General features: G+C 50.2%; 1 protein-coding gene across 1 annotated transcript in view; it reads left to right on the forward strand.

Annotated features, from left to right (window-relative positions):
* LOC135564921 (lethal(2) giant larvae protein homolog 1-like) overlaps positions 1 to 10,658 on the forward strand; it is a 107,776-nt gene extending 97,118 nt beyond the window's left edge. The window contains exons 22-25 of the mRNA XM_065011005.1: positions 2,692 to 2,747; positions 3,097 to 3,232; positions 4,652 to 4,734; positions 9,253 to 10,658. Coding sequence (XP_064867077.1) covers positions 2,692 to 2,747; positions 3,097 to 3,232; positions 4,652 to 4,730 — 271 coding nt within the window. The 3' untranslated portion in view covers positions 4,731 to 4,734; positions 9,253 to 10,658. The remainder of the gene's footprint in view (positions 1 to 2,691; positions 2,748 to 3,096; positions 3,233 to 4,651; positions 4,735 to 9,252) is intronic.
* The last annotated feature ends 869 nt before the right edge of the window (positions 10,659 to 11,527 follow it).

The following is an 11,527-nucleotide window of genomic DNA, read 5'->3' on the forward strand; positions in this document are numbered from 1 at the left end:
ACACCTCCTGTCCTCTCACCTCCTGTCCTCCTCGTCCTCACACCTCCTGTCCTCTCACCTCCTGTCCTCACACATCCTGTCCTCACACCTCCTGTCCTCACACCTCCTGTCCTCCTCCTGTCCTCACTCGTCTCCTGTCACCTCCCGTCCTCACACCTCCTGTCCTCCCCGTCCTCCCTGTCCTCACACCTCCTGTCCTCTCCCGTCCTCACACCTCCTGTCCTCCCCGTCCTCACACCTCCTGTCCTCACACCTCCTGTCCTCACACCTCCTGTCCTCTCACCTCCTGTCCTCACACCACCTGTCCTCACACCTCCTGTCCTCACACCTCCTGTCCTCCTCGTCCTCACACCTCCTGTCCACACACCTCCTGTCCTCACACCTCCTGTCCTCTCACCTCCTGTCCTCCTCGTCCTCACACCTCCTGTCCTCACACCTCCTGTCCTCACACCTCCTGTCCTCCTCGTCCTCACACCTCCCGTCCTCACACCTCCTGTCCTCCCCGTCCTCCCTGTCCTCACACTTCCTGTCCTCCCCGTCCTCACATCTCCTGTCCTCACACCTCCTGTCCTCCCCGTCCTCACACCTCCTGTCCTCCTCGTCCTCACACCTCCTGTCCTCACACCTCCTGTCCTCACACCTCCTGTCCTCCCCGTCCTCACACCTCCTGTCCTCACACCTCCTCGTCCTCACACCTCCTGTCCTCCCCGTCCTCACACCTCCTTTCCTCCTCGTCCTCACACCTCCTGTCCTCCCCGTCCTCACACCTCCTGTCCTCCCCGTCCTCACACCTCCTTTCCTCCCCGTCCTCACACCTCCTGTCCTCCCCGTCCTCACACCTCCTGTCCTCCCCGTCCTCACCTCTCCTGTAACTGACTTGCCTAGTTAAAATAAAGCTACAAATTGCCCCTCAGCTTTCAATTAAAGTCTCCCTTGAAGAACTAAATCTCTAACCAGGAGGAGAATTTTTTTTTGTTTGTTGATAGATTCAGTTACAGGATTCTAAGTAAGTTTTCAGAGTCGCAGTATATTTTTCAGAGATGTTACAATCTGCCGTATTGATCTGCTTCTTTCAGAACAAACATCTCACATGTTGGAAAGATGTAAAAACCAAACCTGATATTTTAGAGAACTGCTTCACAATATCCAATATCTAGTTTGTGTATTTTTGTATTTAAATGAGGAGTCACTACACACTAACATCAGGTCACTACACCACCTGTTGGGGTATCTTGATCTCTCTGGAATGTAATGCCTCCAGATTGACTTCGATAAACTAATGAGCATAAAGGTTTGAGATGAAAAAAAAAAATTGCAACAAAAAAAAGGTGAGATTGGACAACCTTGTCGTGTTCCTTTTGTAAAAACGTTAAAACCTTGAGGATGTTTCCATGACAGTTTGATACAGCTGTTCCATTATACCGAGTTCTAACAGCATCAACAACCAAAATGACCAAACTTCAAATGCCTTAAGACAATCAAAGATAAGACTGTGACTTACTGTATGTGTCAAATGCTTAATGAAAATCCCCCCCCCAAAATAAGATAACGGGGAAGTCATCTGATAGATCACAATAATACTCAACCAAGTCGAACACCAGCCTCAGATTATTAGATATATGGCGCCCTTTCATAAACCCAAGCACCACGTTATAACCTTGTTCTGCAAAGATTGAGGCTATACTTTTGTAGTGGTTATTTTAGGAGTGTCAATATATAATGCAACCGCTGTGTCAGATTTTAAAATAAAAAATAAAAAAACTTTATGGGAAAAAGCAAACCATGCAATAATCTGATTACAGTGTTCAGACCACAAAGCAGCACAAAAATGATATCCACCATGTTGTGGAGTCAACAGAAGTCAGAAATAACATGATAAATATTCACTTACCTTTGATGATCTTCATCAGAATGCACTCCCAGGAATCCCAGTTCCACAATAAATGTTTGATTTGTTCGATAAAGTTCATCATTTATGTCCAAATAACTTCTTTTGTTTGGTAAACAAAATCCAAAACGCGCGTTCAGGTCCAGCTGAACGTCGGACGGAAAGTTCAAAAAGTTATATTACAGGTCGTAGAAACTTGTCAAACTAAGTATAGAATCAATCTTTAGGATGTTTTTTTTTTTATCATAAATCTTCAATAAAGTTCCAACCCGGAGAATTCCATTGTCTGTAGAAAAGCAATGGAACGAGAGCCAACTCTCTCGTGACCGCGCGTCACGAGCCTGTGGCACTCGGACAGACACCTGGCTCAATCCCCTCTCATTCAGCCCCCCTTCATAGTAGAAGCCTAAAAACAACGTTCTAAAGACTGTTATCTGCTGTTCTTTTTGCCCTTTTCACGCCATTGTTTCCTGGACCGTATGAAGGCTCCTCCTCCGCCTTGTAAAAATCATTCAATTTAGCTTCCTCATTAAGATCAAGATGCTCAATTTTAATTTATTTAACCTTTATTGAACTAGGCAAGTCAGTTAAGAACAAATTCTTATTTTCAATGACTGCCTAGGAACAGTGGGTTAACTGTCTTGTTCAGGGGCAGAACGACAGATTTTTACCTTGTCAGCTCGGGGATTTGATCTAGAAAACCTTTGCGGTTACTGGTCCAACGCGCTAACCACTAGGCTACGCCGCCCCAGTATCAACAACACAGTGAGCTACTGCTCTGATGCTGTTCTCTGTCTCCATAGCGACGACGCAGCCATGCCTCTCCGGGCCAACGGAACTCACTGGAACCAGGCTGAAGGTACGTGGAACGCTTCTCATTGGTCCTTCTGCTAATGTAACGGATGTGAAACGGCTAGCTTAGTTAGCGGTGCGCGCTAAATAGCGTTTCAATCAGTGACGTCACTTGCTCTGAGACCTTGAAGTAGTAGTTCCCCTTGCTCTGCAAGGGCCGCGGCTTTTGTGGAGCGATGGGTAACGATGCTTCGTGGGTGACAGTTGTTGATGTGTGCAGAGGGTCCCTGGTTCGCGCCCGGGTATGGGCGAGGGGACGGTCTAAAGTTATACTGTTACACTAACAGTTACTAGCTGGCTGTCAACCGATCCCCTTTCACATTGCCTCAGTCTGACCTCTAACCCCTGACCCCCAGGGTTAACCGAGGACCGCCAGTGTAGCCTGTCCTCCCCGCCTCCCCTCTCCCCTCTGGACTCCCCCCTCAGCATGGCTGACGTCAGCCTGGACACCACCGGAGAACTCACTGTAGAGGACGTCAGGGACTTCCTCACGTAAGATATTATATCAGTTACATTAACATGTTAGTCACTTAACAGACGTTCTTATCCAGAGAGACTCAGTTACATTACTGACTAAGGCCTGGTCTGTCTCTAGTGTTATAACATCCTTGACTAAGGCCTGGTCTGTCTCTAGTGTTATAACATCCTTGACTAAGGCCTGGTCTGTCTCTAGTGTCATAACAGCATCATAACATCCTTGACTAAGGCCTGGTCTGTCTCTAGTGTTATAACAGCATCATCCCTGACTAAGGCCTGGTCTGTCTCTAGTGTTATAACAGCATCATCCTTGACTAAGGCCTGGTCTGTCTCTAGTGTTATAACATCCCTGACTAAGGCCTGGTCTGTCTCTAGTGTTATAACATCCCTGACTAAGGCCTGGTCTGTCTCTAGTGTTATAACAGCATCATCCCTGACTAAGGCCTGGTCTGTCTCTAGTGTCATAACATCCCTGACTAAGGCCTGGTCTGTCTCTAGTGTTATAACATCCTTGACTAAGGCCTGGTCTGTCTCTAGTGTTATAACAGCATCATCCTTGACTAAGGCCTGGTCTGTCTCTAGTGTTATAACATCCCTGACTAAGGCCTGGTCTGTCTCTAGTGTTATAACAGCATCATAACATCCTTGACTATAAGGCCTGGTCTGTCTCTAGTGTTATAACAGCATCATCCTTGACTAAGGCCTGGTCTGTCTCTAGTGTTATAACATCCCTGACTAAGGCCTGGTCTGTCTCTAGTGTTATAACATCCCTGACTAAGGCCTGGTCTGTCTCTAGTGTTATAACATCATTGACTAAGGCCTGGTCTGTCTCTAGTGTTATAACATCCCTGACTAAGGCCTGGTCTGTCTCTAGTGTTATAACAGCATCATCCCTGACTAAAGGCCTGACTAAGGTCTGGTCTGTCTCTAGTGTTATAATCATCCTGACTAAGGCCTGGTCTGTTTCTAGTGTTATAACATCCCTGACTAAGGCCTGGTCTGTCTCTAGTGTTATAACAGCATCATCCTGACTAAGGCCTGGTCTGTCTCTAGTGTTATAACATCCCTGACTAAGGCCTGGTCTGTCTCTAGTGTTATAACAGCATCATCCCTGACTAAGGCCTGGTCTGTCTCTAGTGTTATAACAGCATCATCCCTGACTAAGGCCTGGTCTGTCTCTAGTGTTATAACAGCATCATCCCTGACTAAGGCCTGGTCTGTTTCTAGTGTTATAACATCCCTGACTAAGGCCTGGTCTGTCTCTAGTGTTATAACAGCATCATCCTTGACTAAGGCCTGGTCTGTCTCTAGTGTTATAACATCCCTGACTAAGGCCTGGTCTGTCTCTAGTGTTATAACATCCTTGACTAAGGTCTGGTCTGGTTTATTCACGTGTGTGTGTGTGTGTGTGTGTGTGTGTGTGTGTGTGTGTAGTTCCGTGGACGAGGTAGAGAATAACTTGAGGAACATCACAGATGAGGACGGATGTTCTCTAGGAGTCCTGATCACCTGACCAGGTAACAACACACACTACTACACCTGACCAGGTAACAACACACACTACTACACCTGACCAGGTAACAACACACACCACTACACCTGACCAGGTAACAACACACACCACTACACCTGACCAGGTAACAACACACACCACTACACCTGACCAGGTAACAACACACACCACTACACCTGACCAGGTAACAACACACACCACTACACCTGACCAGGTAACAACACACACCACTACACCTGACCAGGTAACAACACACACTACTACACCTGACCAGGTAACAACACACACCACTACACCCTCGTTATACCCCTTACCCCAGGGCTCTCCTCGTTATACCCCCCTACCCCAGGGTTCTCCTCGTTATACCCCTTACCCCAGGGTTCTCCTCGTTATACCCCCTACCCCAGGGTTCTCCTCGTTATACCTCCTACCCCAGGGTTCTTCTCATTATACCCCCTTACCCCAGGGTTCCCCTCGTTATACCCCTTACCCCAGGGCTCTCCTCGTTATACCCCCCTACCCCAGGGTTCTCCTCGTTATACCCCTTACCCCAGGGTTCTCCTCGTTATACCCCCTACCCCAGGGTTCTCCTCGTTATACCCCTTACCCCAGGGTTCTCCTCGTTATACCCCCTACCCCAGGGTTCTCCTCGTTATACCCCTTACCCCAGGGTTCTCCTCGTTATACCCCTACCCCAGGGTTCTCCTCATTATACCTCCTACCCCAGGGTTCTTCTCGTTATACCCCCTACCCCAGGGTTCTCCTCATTATACCTCCTACCCCAGGGTTCTTCTCATTATACCCAGGGTTCTCCTCATTATACCCCCTACCCCAGGGTTCTCCTCACTATACCCCCTACCCCAGGGTTCTCCTCATTATACCCCCTACCCCAGGGTTCTCCTCATTATACCCCCCTACCCCAGGGTTCTCCTCATTTACCCCCATACCCCAGGGTTCTCCTCATTATACCCCCATACCCCAGGGTTCTCCTCGTTATACCCCCTACCCTCATTATACCCCTTATCCCAGGGTTCTCCTCATTATACCCAGGGTTCTCCTCGTTATACCCCCCCCCAGGGTTCTCCTCATTATACCCCCTACCCCAGGGTTCTCCTCATTATACCCAGGGTTCTCCTCATTATACCCAGGGTTCTCCTCATTATACCCCCTACCCCAGGGTTCTCCTCTTTATACCCCCTACCCCAGGGTTCTCCTCTTTATACCCCCTACCCCAGGGTTCTCCTCTTTATACCCCCCTACCCCAGGGTTCTCCTCATTATACCCATGGTTCTCCTCATTATACCCCCTACCCCAGGGTTCTCCTCATTATACCCAGGGTTCTCCTCATTATACCCCCTACCCCAGGGTTCTCCTCGTTATACCCCCTACCCCAGGGTTCTCCTCATTATGCCCCCTACCCCAGGGTTCTCCTCATTATACCCAGGGTACTCCTCATTATACCCAGGGTACTCCTCATTATACCCAGGGTACTCCTCATTATACCCCTACCCCAGGGTTCTCCTCATTATACCCCCTACCCCAGGGTTCTCCTCATTATACCCAGGGTTCTCCTCATTATACCCAGGGTTCTCCTCATTATACCCCTACCCCAGGGTTCTCCTCGTTATACCCCCTACCCCAGGGTTCTCCTCATTATACCCAGGGTTCTCCTCATTATACCCCCTACCCCAGTGTTCTCATTATACCCAGGTTCTCCTCATTATACCCCCCTACCCCAGGGTACTCCTCATTATACGACCCTACCCCAGGGTTCTCCTCATTATACCCCTTACCCCAGGGCTCTCCTCGTTATACCCCCTACCCCAGGGTTCTCCTCGTTATACCCCTTACCCCAGGGTTCCCCTCGTTATACCCCTTACCCCAGGGTTCTCCTCGTTATACCCCCTACCCCAGGGTTCTCCTCGTTATACCTCCTACCCCAGGGTTCTTCTCATTATACCCAGGGTTCTCCTCGTTATACCCCGCTACCCCAGGGTTCTCCTCACTATACCCCCCTACCCCAGGGTTCTCCTCATTATACCCCCTACCCCAGGGTTCTCCTCATTATACCCCCTACCCCAGGGTTCTCCTCATTTACCCCCATACCCCAGGGTTCTCCTCATTATACCCCCATACCCCAGGGTTCTCCTCGTTATACCCCCTACCCTCATTATACCCCTTATCCCAGGGTTCTCCTCATTATACCCAGGGTTCTCCTCGTTATACCCCCTACCCCAGGGTTCTCCTCATTATACCCCCTACCCCAGGGTTCTCCTCATTATACCCAGGGTTCTCCTCATTATACCCAGGGTTCTCCTCATTATACCCCCTACCCCAGGGTTCTCCTCTTTATACCCCCCTACCCCAGGGTTCTCCTCTTTATACCCCCTACCCCAGGGTTCTCCTCATTATACCCATGGTTCTCCTCATTATACCCCCTACCCCAGGGTTCTCCTCATTATACCCAGGGTTCTCCTCATTATACCCCCTACCCCAGGGTTCTCCTCGTTATAACCCTACCCCAGGGTTCTCCTCATTATGCCCCCCTACCCCAGGGTTCTCCTCATTATACCCAGGGTACTCCTCATTATACCCAGGGTACTCCTCATTATACCCCCTACCCCAGGGTTCTCCTCATTATACCCCCCTACCCCAGGGTTCTCCTCATTATACCCAGGGTTCTCCTCATTATACCCAGGGTTCTCCTCGTTATACCCCCTACCCCAGGGTTCTCCTCGTTATACCCCCTACCCCAGGGTTCTCCTCATTATACCCAGGGTTCTCCTCATTATACCCCCCTACCCCAGTGTTCTCATTATACCCAGGTTCTCCTCATTATACCCCCCTACCCCAGGGTACTCCTCATTATACGACCCTACCCCAGGGTTCTCCTCATTATACCCCCCTACCCCAGGGTTCTCCTCATTATACCCAGGGTTCATTATACCCCCTCTCCTTATACCCCTTACCCCAGGGTTCTCCTCTTTATACCCCTTACCCCAGGGTTCTCCTCGTTATACCCCCTACCCCAGGGTTCTCCTCGTTATACCTCCTACCCCAGGGTTCTTCTCATTATACCCAGGGTTCTCCTCGTTATACCCCCTACCCTCATTATACCCCTTATCCCAGGGTTCCCCTCGTTATACCCCTTACCCCAGGGTTCCCCTCGTTATACCCCTTACCCCAGGGTTCCCCTCGTTATACCCCTTACCCCAGGGTTCCCCTCGTTATACCCCTTACCCCAGGGTTCCCCTCGTTTACCCCCCCCAGGGTTCCCTCGTTATACCCCTTACCCCAGGGTTCCCCTCGTTATACCCCTTACCCCAGGGTTCTCCTCGTTATACCCCCTACACCAGGGTTCTCCTCGTTATACCTCCTACCCCAGGGTTCTTCTCATTATACCCAGGGTTCTCCTCGTTATACCCCCCTACCCCAGGGTTCTCCTCACTATACCCCCTACCCCAGGGTTCTCCTCATTATACCCCCTACCCCAGGGTTCTCCTCATTATACCCCCTACCCCAGGGTTCTCCTCATTTACCCCATACCCCAGGGTTCTCCTCATTATACCCCATACCCCAGGGTTCTCCTCGTTATGCCCCCTACCCTCATTATACCCCTTATCCCAGGGTTCTCCTCGTTATACCCCCTACCCCAGGGTTCTCCTCATTATACCCAGGGTTCTCCTCATTATACCCCCTACCCCAGGGTTCTCCTCATTATACCCAGGGTTCTCCTCATTATACCCCCTACCCCAGGGTACTCCTCATTATACCCCCCTACCCCAGGGTTCTCCTCATTATACCCCCCTACCCCAGGGTTCTCCTCATTATACCCAGGGTTCTCCTCATTATACCCCCTACCCCAGGGTACTCCTCATTATACCCCAACTGTAATTATGTTCCGGCCCCCTGACCATCAGCTCTCTCCTCCCCCTCTCTAGCTCTCCTCCCCCACCCCTCTCTCTTGCTCTCCTCTCTCCCCCTCTCTTGCTCTCCTCTCTCCCCCTCTCTAGCTCTCCTCCCCCTCTCTAGCTCTCCTCTCTCACCCCTCTCTAGCTCTCCTCCCCCTCTCTAGCTCTCCTCCCTCCCCCTCTCTAGCTCTCCTCCCCCTCTCTAGCTCTCCTCTCTCACCTCTCCTCTCTCCCCCTCTCTAGCTCTCCTCTCTCACCCTCTCTTGCTCTCCCTCCCCTCCCTCTCTCCCCCTCTCTCTCCCCTCTCTTGCTCTCCTCTCTCCCCCTCTCTAGCTCTCCTCTTTAGCTCTCTTCTCTCTTCCTTAAATATCTAGTCTGTTGCCCTCTGGTGGACACATCATGTGACCATTCCATTTCCATCCCAGAGATGCTAGAAGGCCAAGTGTGTTGATGTCTGTCTGTCCACCAGGTCTGTCTGTGTTGAGGAGTGAAACCTGCTCTGTTCCAGACCTACTATAGATGTCTGTCTGTCCACCAGGTCTGTCTGTGTTGAGGAGTGAAACCTGCTCTGTTCCAGACCTACTATAGATGTCTGTCTGTCTGTCCACCAGGTCTGCTGTGCTGTGGGAGGATCATGTGATGCTACCTGCCACTCCTCCTCCTCTCATCCCCCCCATCACGGCCTTCCAGTCCTGGGGTTGTTGGACTGACCATGTGACCACTCCTCCTCCTCTCATCCCCCCCATCACGACCTTCCAGTCCTGGGGTTGTTGGACTGACCATGTGACCACTTCGGCTACTGAGGAAATGACTGAAGAACGTCATGATGAACTGTTACCTAACCACTAACACACTACACCTGGTCGACACGTTGGGGATGGACCTCCTCTTCATCCCTCCTCTAACCACTAACACACTACACCTGGTCGACATGTTGGGGATGGACCTCCTCTTCATCCCTCCCTCCATCCCTCCTCTATCCCTCCTCCATCCCTCCTCTATCCTTACTCCATCCTTCCCTCCCTCCATCCATCCCTCCTCTATCCCTACTTCATCCATCCCTCTTCTATCCCTACTTCGTCCCTCCCTCCCTCCATCCATCCCTACTTCATCCATCCCTCCATCCCTCCTCTATCCCTCCCTCCCTCCTCCCCTACTTCATCCATCCCTCCCTCCCTCCCTCCCTTCATCCCTCCTCTATCCCTCCCTCCCTCCATCCCTTCATCCTCCCTCCATCCCTCCTCTATCCCTCCCTCCCTCCTCTATCCGTCCCCTCCTCTATCCCTCCCTCCATCCCTCCCTCCATCCCTCCTCTATCCCTCCCTCCATCCCTCCTCTATCCCTCCCTCCATCCCTCCTCTATCCCTCCTCCATCCCTTCATCCCTCCCTCCTCTATCCCTCCCTCCCTCCATCCCTCCTCTATCCCCCTCCCTCCATCCCTCCTCTATCCCTCCCTCCATCCCTCTATCCCTCCCTCCATCCCTCCTCTATCCCTCCCTCCATCTCTCAGCCCTTCAACTGTGAACATGGAGGGATGAAGTTATAACTTAATGTTGAGTAGAGAGATGCCTAACACAGTGAAGTAAACAGTATTACATGTTATTAACATGAAGGAACTAACCACGAAGGCTTTTCTATTGATGATGTTGCTATAGATACACTATGTTTTCTATACGTCTGATAAATGCTATTTTATATTCTAGGTAGTCTGGAACGCTAAGCTAACGGTTGGCTAACGGTCTGTCTAGAGCTAGCGGTTAGCTAACTGTCTGTCTAGAGCTAACGGTTCGCTAACGGTCTGTCTAGAGCTAACGGTTAGCTAACTGTATGTCTAGAGCTAACGGTTGGCTAACGGTCTGTCTAGAGCTAGCGGTTAGCTAACTGTCTGTCTAGAGCTAACGGTTCGCTAACTGTCTGTCTAGAGCTAACGGTTCGCACTGTCTGTCTAGAGCTAACGGTTAGCTAACTGTATGTCTAGAGCTAACGGTTAGCTAACTGTCTGTCTAGAGCTAACGGTTAGCTAACTGTCTGTCTAGAGCTAACGGTTAGCTAACTGTCTGTCTAGAGCTAACGGTTAGCTAACTGTCTGTCTAGAGCTAACGGTTAGCTAACTGTCTGTCTAGAGCTAACGGTTAGCTAACTGTCTGTCTAGAGCTAACGGTTAGCTAACTGTATGTCTAGAGCTAACGGTTAGCTAACTGTCTGTCTAGAGCTAACGGTTAGCTAACTGTCTGTCTAGAGCTAACGGTTAGCTAACTGTCTGTCTAGAGCTAACGGTTAGCCAACTGTCTGTCTAGAGCTAACGGTTAGCTAACTGTCTGTCTAGAGCTAACGGTTCGCTAACTGTCTGTCTAGAGCTAACGGTTAGCTAACTGTATGTCTAGAGCTAACGGTTAGCTAACTGTCTGTCTAGAGCTAACTGTCTGTCTAGAGCTAACGGTTAGCTAACTGTCTGTCTAGAGCTAACGGTTAGCTAACTGTCTGTCTAGAGCTAACGGTTAGCTAACTGTCTGTCTAGAGCTAACGGTTAGCTAACTGTCTGTCTAGAGCTAACGGTTAGCTAACTGTCTGTCTTGAGCTAACGGTTAGCTAACTGTCTGTCTTGAGCTAACGGTTAGCTAACTGTCTGTCTTGAGCTAACGGTTAGCTAACTGTCTGTCTAGAGCTAACGGTTGGCTAAATGCTATCTGTCAAGAGCGCTAACTGAATTGTTTTAATAATGGAGTAATTCAGGCCGGCTGAATCTCAATAGTCTGAAGATGCTTCCTTCTCTTCCTCTCGTCTCCTCACCTCTCCTTCGTCTGCGCAGGAAAACGGTATAAAGAATATATGATGAGGGAAGGTCTTTCAGATCAGGAGGAGGAGGAGAAGACGAGCTACTTTAG

The sequence above is a fragment of the Oncorhynchus nerka genome, linkage group LG26 (assembly GCF_034236695.1).
Source record: "Oncorhynchus nerka isolate Pitt River linkage group LG26, Oner_Uvic_2.0, whole genome shotgun sequence".
Lineage (NCBI taxonomy): Eukaryota > Metazoa > Chordata > Actinopteri > Salmoniformes > Salmonidae > Oncorhynchus > Oncorhynchus nerka.